Below are 13,277 nucleotides of genomic sequence, written 5' to 3' on the forward strand. Positions count from 1 at the left end.
TCTAGATGAAAGTAAAGGATTACTCACCCCAAATTAGAAGTTAAAATAATGAACTTAATATAGAATGAACCCTGTTATATTTAAGATAACAAATATCCTGAAGCAACAGCCAGGGATGTTAGACATCAATTTAAAAAAAAAAAAAAAAAACTAATTATACATAATTTCATGATAATCAGAATGATGCCATTTTTCTTCTGGCATGCGTAACTCAAATAGAAACACCCCAATAATTGTGTATAAAAGCCCAAAGAAACCATCAGCTCATGACATTCTGTTCTTCTTTGAACTTCCAGCAATCTTGTTACAGACAAGGTGAACACTGCTCATTCTATCATGTCTCTCCGATTTTCTAGTGGGTCCAGGCATATTCGCTTATGGTCTGGAACTGGATCTATCAGACCATCCAGTGGAAGCTCGGGCTTTGTGGGCAGCAATGTGTGTGGATTTTCCTGTGCCTTGGGAGGGGGCCTGGGCAGTGTTCCTGGGGGGAACCATGCTAGTGGTGTCCTTGGAAACGCTGCTTGTTCTGGCTTTGCTGGAAGTGAAGGGGGACTTCTGTCTGGAAACGAGAAGGTGACCATGCAGAATCTTAATGACCGCTTGGCGTCCTACCTGGATAATGTGCGAGCTCTGGAGGAGGCAAATGCTGAACTAGAGAGGAAAATCAAGGGTTGGTATGATAAGTATGGACCAGGATCTTGCCGTGGACTTGATCATGACTATAGTAGATACCACCTAATCATCGAAGATCTTAAGAATAAGGTGAGAAATCACAAATCTGAAAATACTGAAAACAATGAAAGTATTTAAAACTAAGAACTACCTAGCAAAAGATATAGAACATAAACAACATAAACAGGAAATGCTTCATAACTGTTATCTGTCATTTATGTTCCTATTTATTTATTAATTATTTTCACAAATCATTCTTCCTGTTAGTCAAAAATAAGTACTTTAATGCGTGAATTTCAAGCAGCTTGAATGTTACTAGTTTTGAAATATATACATTGATAAGGAAGTGTTGCATCTAAAAGTTACATGAGTAGGTGAGAAATTACCACATTTGTCATTTTTCAAAATGAAAATTTTAAATATTTCAGTTGTCACTTAAGGAAATAAGATTTTTTTATGCAAAAGTAAATCGTGTCACATGTTTCGTTTCCTGAGGTAAATTCTAAGAACGGGCTTGTTTGTTGTGTCCTCCCTTTTGGTTTCTTCTAGATTATCTCTTCAACTACTGCTAACGCTAATGTAATTCTGCATATTGACAATGCCAGACTGGCTGCTGATGACTTCCGGCTAAAGTAAGTGATAGAAAACAGTCACTCTCTAGAAAAATTTTCCTGTCAATTTTAATATGCTAAATAAAATTTCAATTTCACCCCGAGTAGAATAAACCATAAAAGATTAAAGGAAGTAACGCATGTTATGACAATGCCCTATGACACAAGGCATGTTCTTACAATCAGCTATACTCACAATTTATATATATTTATTACATTTTCGGGACAAAATATCACTTCATTTCTACGCCTGCCTGGAAGAATGCCAAGCACTAAGATGAAATTCTAAAATGGCATGTTTTTATTTAATGGGGATCTGCTATCAGAATTTGTGTCACTAAATAACAGTCAATTTCCTTGCAGAGCACTGGGTAAAGGAGTGGAGGAAGGCGTTCCTTGTATACTTTTATAACATTCGGAGTCCCAATTCATTTTCTAATGCACCGCTTAAAGCGACTGAGGTTTTACTTCTCTCCCCTCTTGAGGTTGTCTAACTTGGGCTGAAATTCACTTAATGCCCCGCCAAGGTACGAAAATGAGCTTGCCCTTCACCAAAACACGGAGGCTGACATCAACGGGCTGCGGCGAGTCCTAGACGAACTCACACTCTGCAGAACCGACCAGGAGCTGCAGTACGAGTCCCTGAGCGAAGAGTTGAGGTACCTCAAGAAGAACCATGAAGAGGTAGGAGAAGCTGAACCACTAATCAAATCGCGATTCTGTACATTTTTAATACTGGGGCGGGAGGTGTCATTAACTTACAGTAGTATTTCGTGCTCATTATAATAATTTAAACAATGCCAAGGCATACAAAGAAAGAATTTTCTCTCTCCCACTCTCCACCCTTCTAACCTCATCCCCCAAGGTTAAGTATTAACCATTTGATCAGCACCTTCCATTTTTTTAGCCTGATAGAACAATCTAATTTTTTTTTAATGGTGCATTGCGGGGTGCCTGGGTGGCTCAGTGGGTTAAAGCCTCTGCCTTCGGCTCAGGTCATGATCTCAGGGTCCTGAGATCCAGCCCCGCATCAGGCTCTCTGCTCAGCAGGGAGCCTGCTTCCCCCCTCTCTCTCTGCCTGCCTCTCTGCCTACTTGTGATCTCACTCTCTCTGTCAAATAAATACATAAAATCTTTTTAAAATAAATAAATAAAAGTGGTGCATTGCTTTGGCATTGAAACACCCATCCTTGTTTGCACTATATTATTTCTGTCATTCGTAAAAGGCCATTTTGCCATCCACCTTCCCACAAAAGACCTGACTAGGAAAAGATGTCACTGCTTTCTCCACTTAATGAGACTGGCTTTACTTGAATGCGGAACCCTGTACAGTAATAAACCCCTTCCTTGACAACGTTATACCACGCAGCTTCAAACCCCTTAGAGGGGGGGAAAATGACTATCCCCAAAATAGTCTCCAAAACAATGGATGAAAATGTTCGGGAAACACCCAGTGACCGGTTAGAGAAGCCGGAAAGGAGAGAATTCTGGGGGAGGGAAAGGCCAGGAAACATGAAAAGAGAAAGAGGGGGAGGGAAGAGTCGCCGGGCAGAGGGCTGGAAAGGCAGGAGCGCCCGAAGAGCAGTTGCGCGCCCTGACCCTAAACTGCCCTCGAGTCCCGCTCACGTGTCCCTGCAGGAAATGAAGGCGCTGCAGTGCGCGGCCGGCGGGAACGTGAACGTGGAGATGAACGCGGCACCCGGGGTGGACCTCACGGTCCTGCTGAACAACATGCGGGCCGAGTACGAAGCCCTGGCCGAGCAGAACCGCAGGGACGCGGAGGCCTGGTTCAACGAGAAGGTGAGGCGCGCGCCCAGCCCCGCCTCCCCCGAGCCCGCCGGGTTGGGGTGCAGGCCCGCTCACCCCTCCGCACCCCGCCCTGCAGAGCGCCACCCTGCAGCAGCAGATCTCCGACCACGCGGGCGCGGCCACCTCGGCCAGGAACGAGCTGACCGACATGAAGCGCAGCTTGCAGACTCTGGAGATCGAGCTGCAGTCCCTCCTGGCGATGGTAGGCGAGAACGCGGGTCAGCCTGCATTTTGTGACTCTCCCGAAAACCCTCTTTTTCCCTGTTAGAGCTTCACCTCCAAATACTTAGAGCAGAAGAGAGCAAGGCAGACAGACACTGAGACCCTCGGAAAGAGAGACGGACGGAGAGCGTGTCTTTTTTCCTGAGGTCACTGAGGATTTCCTTCCTGGCCTCCGCTCAGTGTCCCTTGTCCCTTCTTCAGCAAAACAAGCAGCAGGGATATTACCCCGCCTGAAAATTAAGTGTCAGGACACCGTCAGGCAGCCACACGAGGCAGACTTAGGGTCGCCAGCATCTCCTAGGATTGATGAAGGCCAATTCATGCCACATGGTCCTTTCCATCAGACAGAAAAAAGGAGGGTACCTATCTGAATCCCTATGAGCTCCTGTCAGCCCCTTCATCCCCACCCACCTCCCAGAGCTGGGCACCCAGCCAGCTTGGCACCTACTGCCAACTATTTCAGAGGTTACCATGGAGACAATCCAGGACTAAAAATGGCTTCCCTTCTGGGGTATGAGCTAGCAGCACCAAAAAGCTTGATTTTGAGAATTGCCGCAAATGCCGGTGGCCCAATGGTTCCCATCCCCATCAGGGGTTTCTTGCTCCCTGAGGGCACGAAGTTGTGACCCAAAGAAAAGAGCCATTATGATACAAGTAGGTGCAGCAAGCAGAGAAGGTAAGGAAGACCCAGAACTACATGAAAACCATTTTGATTCAGTCCCTCTAAAAAGATACAGTGCTCTCTTACCATATAATGTTTAGATTAGAGATTGTTTTGGCCACTGACTAACCCCCAACTTAACAAGGGTGCCCCTCTCGTCCTGACCCTCATCACCACTGCTCGCTGGTAACCCAAGCCTTCCCCTGCCTCTCTCCCTGCTTCCCTGCAACTAGAACCCCAAGGACCCTTGCCTGCTGCTGTTATTCCTGAGCACAGATCTGCCCTTGCGTTTCTGAGCTATGCAGAAGGAAATAAATTCCTGAGTTCCCAGATCAAAAGGGAAGCATATTCACATCGGAGATGATGTTAGAAAGTAGTTGATTCTGTGCAGCTGGGAGTACCATAGTTCAGGCTCAGGAGATGAGCCACGCAAAAAGCCCATGTTAGACAACATAACTGAATTCTAGAAAACAGGTGGCATAGAACCTAACTGCCATGACTGAGATTCTTTTGTCATAGATGGATTCTAACCAGAATCTTCTCTGGTTTAGTACACAAATCACGTGTAATATAAACTTTTCCTGTGCTTCCTGTAGGATGCAAACTTGCACGTTCATTCTGTCCTTCCTTCTCTACAAGCTAACCTTACAGTGAAAGGCTGTAGAGATAGGAATGCTGTGCCCTCTGATTAAGAAGAGTATTTGCAGACTTAAAAAGGAATACCAGGGGCATCTGGGTGGCTCGGTCAGTTAAGCATCCAACTCTTGATTTCGGCTCAGGTCACGATTTCAGGGTTGAGACTGAGCCCCTCATCAGGCTCTGCGCTGGGCGGGGAGCCTGCTTGAGAGTCTCTCTCTCTCTCTCTCCCTCTCCCTTTACCTGTCAACTCCTTTAAAAAAAAAAAAAAAGGAATAAAATGAATACCATATGAGGATACATCATCAGGAAAATTAAAGCTTTGGACAGCAGAGCACACACCTCACTGATGTCTTTCCAGTCGGGGCCTCCCCCTCCCCATTACCATCCTGTTCACCTTCCACTCTTTCGCCCTGGAGAGCCCAGCACCACCCATGTAACGCCTCCATTGGCCTATTTATTAAGTCAGTGGTTCTTAGCCCCATCAAACCCCGTGTCCACTGTTATGATGAATATTTTATAACTCCCTCTTTATCCTAGAATGAAGTCAATAGATGATGTATTTAGTAATACAAAAAATTTTAAAAACCACCATAATGCCGTAAGTACAATAAAAAGGAAAACTAGAAGTATTTTTAAATGAAAAATACTTAATATGTAAACACTTGGGCCCAGCTACCTCAGAACATGTAATGAGAGAGACCCAGGTTTACCCTTCCCTTGACAAATAAATTTTTATTTTAAATAAGGTAAGATCAGGAGTGGCTCCACACAAGAACAGGAAACTGAAAGAGTATGAATGGGGGTGGACACTCGGATAATTACTAATATCAGGAGAAGTAATAACCACCCAGAGGTATTCATCTATAATAAGGGGAGAGGAAAATTACTTTAATTGAAGCAGACATCACATGATGAGATAGATGACAGGCTGTGCAAGGGGAAATGAGGAGGTATAATATTCATAAGAGTCGTGTGGAAATAATGACTTGTACTGTGCTGTGAAACACATCTCTTGTGTTGAAAGCCCACCCCTGTTAAGGCATTCATTCTATCTCAAGTACTTCATAAAAGACCTTTGAATAACAACACGCAAATCCAGGACAGAGCAGAAAAACAAAAGGCAGCAAGCAAGGCCTTGGAGCAGTGGTGGGATAGGTTTCTGGAGACAGGAGCAGAATAAGATTGAAAAACAAACCAACCCCCCCCAAAAAAAATACGTAACTTCAATATATAAAATTTTCAATATGATTTCTTATTGCACTATCCCCCAAAGAGAGTTTTAACATGTAGGTTCATCACGATAGGAAATATTACCTAAATACCATGGAAGTCCATTGGAAGAGTCAAAAGTCTCATGGGAAAGGGTCATTTATGCCACATCAGGTCCTCCAACATGCCAGATCCCCTCCCAGGGAAATGCGTGCGACTTCCCCTTCCTCTGCACCTCCTGTGTGGTTGTGATGAGCCCCACAGATTTCCAAAACTCATCTAGGAAACAGGGCTGCTGTTTGCTGAGAAGCTCTGCATAGTCCTCAAAGTGGCTTCATCCTTGCTGTGACATCCCCTGTCCTCAGAAACACTCCCTGGAGTGCTCCCTGACCGAGACGGAAGGCAACTACTGTGCGCAGCTCGCCCAGATCCAGGCTCAGATCGGGGCCCTGGAGGAGCAGCTGCACCAGGTCAGAACCGAGACGGAGGGCCAGAAGCTGGAGTACGAGCAGCTCCTCGACATCAAGGTCCACCTGGAAAAGGAGATCGAGACCTACTGCCGCCTGATTGATGGAGATGGGAAGTGAGTAATTCCATTTGAAAATCCGCTATTTTACTGAATAGGTTGTTACCTATTTCAAACCACAACCATGGACTGTCCCTCCATGTTCCATGCCTCCAAGCCTTTTGTTCTAAATTCCCACTCCAGAGAAGAAGTGTGTCCACCTCTTCCCTCTGCGGTCAGCCCTGCCATATTTTCTACATCACAGCCCCTTCTTCATCCGCCTCGGATGACCCCAGTCGTCCCCCGAGAAGACGCCATTCCGTATCCATGTTAATCATTGTAGGTTTCGAGATTACCCCCCACCAGGCTTTACCCATCTTTCACTCTGTTCCTAATATAATTGCTACTTTGAAATAAACGCACTCTATACAACCCCTCAGAATCTGTATGCTCCCCCAGGAGCATGAAACTCTTGATCTCAGGGTTGTGAGTTTGAAACCCACAGGGGTGTAGAGATTACTTAAATAAACAAAACTCTTAAAAAAAAAAAAAAAAAAAGGAGGTGCCCCTGGGTGGCTCAGTCAGTTAAACATCCAACTCTTGATTTTGGCTCAGGTCCTGATCTCAGGCTCGTGAGATTCACCCCCACATTTGGCTCCCCCCTGGACAAGAAGCCTGCTTAAGACTCTCTCTCTCCTGCTCCCTCTGCCCCTCCCCCACCTCTCTCTGTCTCTAAAAAAGTATTAATTTCATTTAAAAAGTATATATTCATACATGTGTATATAGACTATATTATATATGTGTATGAATATGTATATATATATATTCTCCCTAGGTTATAAATCCTTGGGTTTAAAAAACAAATCAAATGAAAACAAAGTTATTTATATTCTCTCTTTAGAAGACATTTAATTATTTTCTCCTCCTATACCCCCAAATTTTAATATTTTCCTTTACAGAAAACTAAGATCTGTTTTTGGCGTACAAAGTTTCCTTGAGTTCATGTCCATCCTTTGGCTCAATGAATATTTCTTAAGTGGTAATCTGAAACAGTAAAGAATAAACTGGTTTTTTTGTTTTTGTTTTTGTTTTGCAGCTCATGCTCCAAATCAAAGGGCTTTGGATCAGGAGCCTCAGGGAATTCACCTAAAGGTAATAAAACCTAGTTCTGTTTCTACTGCTAGTACTTTCCCTTTAATGACAATCATATACCGTGGCAACGAGGATGCTCTATATTAAGTAATTTTAATTCAAATGCTCTGAACTTGAAGTATTATTTTAAGTGGATAAAATTATCCACTATTATGATAAATCTGTACATGCTCTAACCAAAGTGTACATAATATGTTATATCACAACCAGCACTGGAATCCTTCCCCATGTAATCTTTTAGCTGGAATATGTGTATTCACAGGTGTTTTGTTTCTAGAATTATCCAAAACCACACTGGTAAAGACAGTGGTTGAAGAGATAGATCAACGTGGTAAAGTTCTTTCATCAAGAGTTCACTCCATTGAAGAAAAGACATCTAAAATGACCAGTGGTAAAACAGAGCAAAAGGTTCCGTTCTAGCCGCCATTGAGAAAAGAAAAATCTGGGGAAAAGGATCCTGTACAACTGCATTATTCTAAATATCAAGAGGAAGAAAAACCAAAACAAAACAAAAAAAATAAACATTTCTACCCTTACCGATGTTACTTAGCAAAAATACCTGTTTTCTTGGTTAACTTTTATAGATTCTTGGGTGTTTGTTTTCAAATAAATAAAAAAGTGGTTGTGTACTCATTTCCATCTACCTATAACTAATAAGCAATTATTTGAGTTTTTTTTTTCTACATCTCATTCACGGGCATACATGCATGGAATCTATTTTCATTGCCTTTCACTCTAGTTTTAAATAATAGTCAGTAGCACATGGCATTAAAGTATTAATATTCACTAGGTAATTAACTAACCATTTTGCACGAGCAAATAATCTGGGGAAAAAATCAGAAATTCTCCTGTGATTAAAAAATCCCATCACTAGATGGCGCATTCCTGGTATTTTTACCGATGAGCTTATCAAATTCTTCCGGGCCTCTGGATACTTCTTCCCAGGATACTGTTCCCCATACGATCAGGCTTAACTCTGGAAAGATCCACAGCAATGAGCCTCATGTGAATGACTTTTTTTTCCTAGAGCAAACTTTCTGTTGAGCCCCAGACAGCAACTAGTTTAGGGTTAGCAGGCCATAATGTCTCTATTTCAACTACTTGGCTAAGACATTTATCACAGAAAACAGCCCTAGACATAGGTAAATGAAAGAGCATGACCATGTCCCAATAAAGCCTTATTTATGGACACTGAAACTCAAACTGCAACTAAGTTTGATGTATTATGAACTATTATTCTGATTTTTTCCCCAACCATTTATAAATGTGAAAACCATTCTTGGGTCACGAGCTGTACAAAAACAGGTAACAGACCAGATTCAGCCCACCAACACCTGGTCTAGAATTTAAAATCTCATGAGGTTGATGATCACAGTTATTGAGTCTTTCTATGTTTCTGGATCAAAATGTAGGGTAAGGAGTCCTAACAAATGTTAAATTCCCTAAAAGGAGAGCAGCTCTCCTATTTCTGTAGTATGTGGCCTGATTCTGAGAAGCTGTAGAGAAGGTGGGACTTCTACCCAAAAATGCAACAGCCACACGGGAGTTAAAGAAGTGACAAGGGATGGGATGTTTACCAAATCTTGAGTCAAAAGGCATCAGATGAAGCAAATACTAAAAACTCATGGGAAAATAATCTCCCAAATATGCAGTGTACAGGGCAGCTGCGTAATTTGCTGGGCTAAGTGCAGGATGAAATGTGGAGTCCCTCATTAAAAAATCAGAGGGATAAAGTGTCATTAAAGGCACTAAAATATAAAGTTTTTTCCTTTCTTCTGCAGTCATGCACTCTACTTGTCATGATTTTTAAATTTGTCATTTAATGTCATTCTAAGTAAATTAAAATTAAAATGTATACTTATTGGCATAAATTTTGCCATTCTTTTTTATATTGGGAAATACCCATTTAAAATTCAAATATAAGGACATTTAATTTGTACACAGAATCACCAAAACAACACAAGCCATATTTTGTAGCTGATACATGTGAAGGGAACGAAAAATTCTTCCTCGACTCTTCAAGGTCTTCCACCTAGACTAAGAATTAATATACATGTGTCAGATTAACAGGAGAAAAAAACAAAGTCTTATCACATGTGCAGAGACCCAATAATGAATTTGAGACCCAAAGACATGACCCAGGCAGGCAGTTTTTAATACTTTTTAGACAAAGAGAAAATTAAATCTGTAAGCAATTGACAGGAGAAAGAAAATGTAGCTTTGGGAGCTTCAATTCTTTTTTTTTTTTTTTTTTTTTGACAGACAGAGATCACAAGTAGGCAGAGAGGCAGGCAGAGAGAGAGAGGAAGCGGGCTCCCTGCCAAGCAGAGAGCCCCATGCAGGGCTCCATCCCAGGACCCTGGGATCATGACCTGAGCCAAAGGCAGAGGCTTTAACCCACTGAGCCACCCAGGTGCCCGGAGAGCTTCAATTCTAAATGGAATTCGGGCTGTGGTAGTAAATCACTAAAAAGTAACAAGAGGTTTTTTTTTTTTTTTTAAGATTTTATTTATTTATCAGAGAGAGAGGGAGAGAGAGCGAGCACAGGCAGACAGAATGGCAGGCAGAGGCAGAGGGAGAAGCAGGCTCCCTGCCGAGCAAGGAGCTCGATGCGGGACTGGATCCCAGGATGCTGGGATCATGACCTGAGCTGAAGGCAGCTGCTTAACCAACTGAGCCACCCAGGCGTCCCACAAGAGTTTTTTATACAACCTTCTTGGCTCTAAATTTTCCATCTTCGGTAATAAGGACATCTCTTTACCTCTTAGTATAGAGTATGTTTTACATGGGAGATTTATTTCCTGCTTTCAGGGGGACAGAGGAGGTCTGAGTGTCCTTCTTATACAGCTATCCTTTAAGTAGCTTTTATTTAAAATAGTCAATATGCCAGGGGCACCTGGGTGGTTCAGTCGGTTAAGCACCTGCCTTCAGCTCAGGTCATGATCCCAGAGTCCCAAGATTGACCCCCACATCAGTCTCCCTGCTAGGCCCTCTGACCCTCCCCTGTCTTGTGGTCTCTCTCTCTCTCTCACTCACTCACTTTTTCTCAAATAAAATTAAATCTTTAAAAAAAAACTAAACTAAAATAAAATAGTCAGTATGCCAAAGTGGCATATTTTGAGGCACCCTGCCTTTTGTTGGCCCCTACACAAACATCTGTATTTGTTCTTTTACCAAAACAGTGGAAACACTTCACCAAACCAATGCAACAGGTTTTCTTTCACTCCTTTATCTGCTCACATTCTGCCAACACTATCCACCGTTGGCATACATGATAAAAAAGACAAGAAAAGACGGTGTGGGTTACCCTATTCTTCTACATCACTGTTTTCAGCCTAAGTGTTTAGCCCATATAGGAATATAAGAGTATGTGATAAGGTTCCTTGGTAGTTCCTGTTCCTTAGAACACCACTGCCTTCTTTCTGCATCTGAAACAAATTCATTTGAGTGGGAAAACTCTCAGGGTTGTCGGAAACCCTACTTACTCAGTCACAGACATACTTAACCTTAAACTGGCTTTCAGTTTCGGCAAACTCCACAGGATGGATGCATCAGAAGGCTGTGCAACCTCGGCATTGCTTATGCTACAGGCTGCTGAGGCAGGAAGGGAAACCTGCAGACCAGTATTATTAAGAATACCAAGATGGCATCAGAAGAGCACTAAACCAAGTGTGGGTTCCTTCTGAACAGGAGACCTTGTGTCATGCACAGGTTTCACGCTGATGAAGCCAGCCCTGCTGGCTCAGAACACACTGACTTTAAAAACACTTCTTGGTGATCGATGTTTCATTGTGTGATACTGTGATTTGTAATAAGAAATGTGTTTTTGTCCCATTCCTGGCACAGAGCTCCTAAAACCCTTGGAGTTTCCAAGATGTCCAGAGCTAGCAAGGTTCTTTTGTGATGTTAATGAGTGACTTTTGGACCACCTATAAAGAAACTAAAGATGGCTGTCAGTTGAGCCAACCCTGCGAAGAGAGGGTTAGAACTTTCAGTCCCACCCCCAACCCCACCTCCTGGGAGGGGAGAGGGGTGTGGAGTTTGAGTTCAATCACTAAAGGCCAATGATTTCATCAACCAGGCCAATGTAACAAAGCTTCCATAAAAACCCAAGGGGACGGGGTTTGCTGGGCTTCCAAACTGATGAACATGTGGAGATTTGGGGACAATGGTACACCTGGAGAGGGCACAGAAGCTCCACACCCTTTCCCCATACTGTGTCCTATGCATCTCTTTCATAGGACTGTTCCTTTGGTAATAAACCAGTGATCTAGTGAATAAAATGTCTCTCTGAGTTCTGTGAACCACTCTAGCAAATTAATCAAACCAAGGAGGGGAGGAGATTGGCGGAAAGCCTCTGACCCGACAGTCGGTGGGTTAGAAGCACAAATGACAATCTAGACTTGAGACTAGGGTCTGAACCAGTTGGAGGCAGAGTGAGCAATCTAACAGGACTGAATCCTTTGCCTATCTCCAGGTAGACAGTGTCAGAATTGAGTGTGGGAGAATTGTTGCTGGTGTCTAAGAACTGTTGGGTGTCGGGGGTGGGGGGACACCCTCACCCTGGAATTGAAATCAGAGTTGTACTCCTGCAGTAGAATGGGGAGCATACATTGTACTTTGTGGTAAGGCTGCTTTCATGTTACAAGATCAGAAAGAAAAGCAGCTATCTCTAAGTCATCATTTTGTTGAAAAATTTTAAAAAAAAGGAAAGAAAGAAACTACAAGCCTGTAATGAAGTCATATGTCCCCCACAACAGCAAACCAAGACTTAACTAGATTCAACCTTTTCTAGGAATGTGACCTTTTAACAGTCAATCTGAAATTTCCTGATCATTACTGGTGAGGTCATCTGCATGATAGAAACAACAACAACAACAAAAAAAACAAAAAACCCCCCTGCTCTCCTCTTTCCCCAAAAAAAGAAGTAACAATCCTTTAGGGTTTTTTTTTTTCCTGTTGCTAAAAACCTCTTGCTTTTCTGTCGTTGAATTTTGTTTTTTAACAATTTCTTGCCAAGGAAACAAACCAGAATTCCCTGTGTATCTATTTAGCTAAGGAACAGATGTAAAATTAAATTCTGGGTGTGTTTCCTTTACATTCTGTTGAGTTCATAGGATCAAAGCAAATACCCCATCCTCAGAACTTGGTCTTAAATCTGATCTCCCTTTCAAGGAGGGCCTTTAGACCTATGATTTTCCTTTCCTCTGCAGAATTCTAGGGCTCCTGAGTTCTTCAGGAGTTCTTTTAATAATTACATGATCTTCGTGTGGAGATTCCTCAAGAAATTAAAAATAGAGCTTCCCTATGACCCTGCAATTGCACTACTGGGTATTTACCCCAAAGATACAGATGTCGTGAAAAGAAAGGCCATCTGTACCCCAATGTTTATAGCAGCAATGGCCACGGTTGCCAAACTGTGGAAAGAACCAAGATGCCCTTCAACCAACGAATGGATAAGGAAGATGTGGTCCATATACACTATGGAGTATTATGCCTCCATTGGAAAGGATAAATACCCAACTTTTGTAGCAACATGGACGGGACTGGAAGAGATTATGCTGAGTGAAATAAGTCAAGCAGAGAGAGCCAATTATCATATGGTTTCACTTATTTGTGGAGCATAACAAATAGCATGGAGGACAAGGGGAGATGGAGAGGAGAAGGGAGTTGAGGAAAATTGGAAGGGGAGGTGAATCATGAGAGACTATGGACTCTGAAAAACAATCTGAGGGGTTTGAAGGGGTGGGGGGTGGGAGGTTGGGGTACCAGGTGGTAAGTATTAGAGAGGGCA

The 13,277-nt window shown here is 42.8% G+C and overlaps 1 protein-coding gene across 1 annotated transcript; it reads left to right on the plus strand.

Annotated features, from left to right (window-relative positions):
- Positions 1-296: 296 nt before the first annotated feature.
- KRT28 (keratin 28) lies at positions 297-8,105 on the plus strand. The gene is made up of 8 exons (XM_004764581.3): positions 297-765; positions 1,225-1,307; positions 1,814-1,970; positions 2,925-3,086; positions 3,172-3,297; positions 6,192-6,409; positions 7,428-7,483; positions 7,761-8,105. Exons 1-8 carry the CDS (start codon positions 337-339, stop codon positions 7,901-7,903), a joined length of 1,374 nt encoding a protein of 457 aa, XP_004764638.2. The 5' UTR covers positions 297-336; the 3' UTR covers positions 7,904-8,105.
- Positions 8,106-13,277: the final 5,172 nt, after the last annotated feature.

Source organism: Mustela putorius, unplaced genomic scaffold (genome assembly GCF_011764305.1).
Source record: "Mustela putorius furo isolate JIRA1106 unplaced genomic scaffold, ASM1176430v1.1 tig00003962_pilon_pilon_pilon, whole genome shotgun sequence".
NCBI classification, from domain to species: domain Eukaryota; kingdom Metazoa; phylum Chordata; class Mammalia; order Carnivora; family Mustelidae; genus Mustela; species Mustela putorius.

Bases quoted from the DNA above. Each gene is read 5' to 3' on its own strand.
- KRT28 (XM_004764581.3), top strand. From the start codon at position 337: ATGTCTCTCCGATTTTCTAGTGGGTCCAGGCATATTCGCTTATGGTCT. The intron at 1,971-2,924 runs GTAGGAGAAGCT...GTGTCCCTGCAG, and splicing joins TCAAGAAGAACCATGAAGAG to GAAATGAAGGCGCTGCAGTG. The intron at 3,087-3,171 runs GTGAGGCGCGCG...CCCGCCCTGCAG, and splicing joins AGGCCTGGTTCAACGAGAAG to AGCGCCACCCTGCAGCAGCA.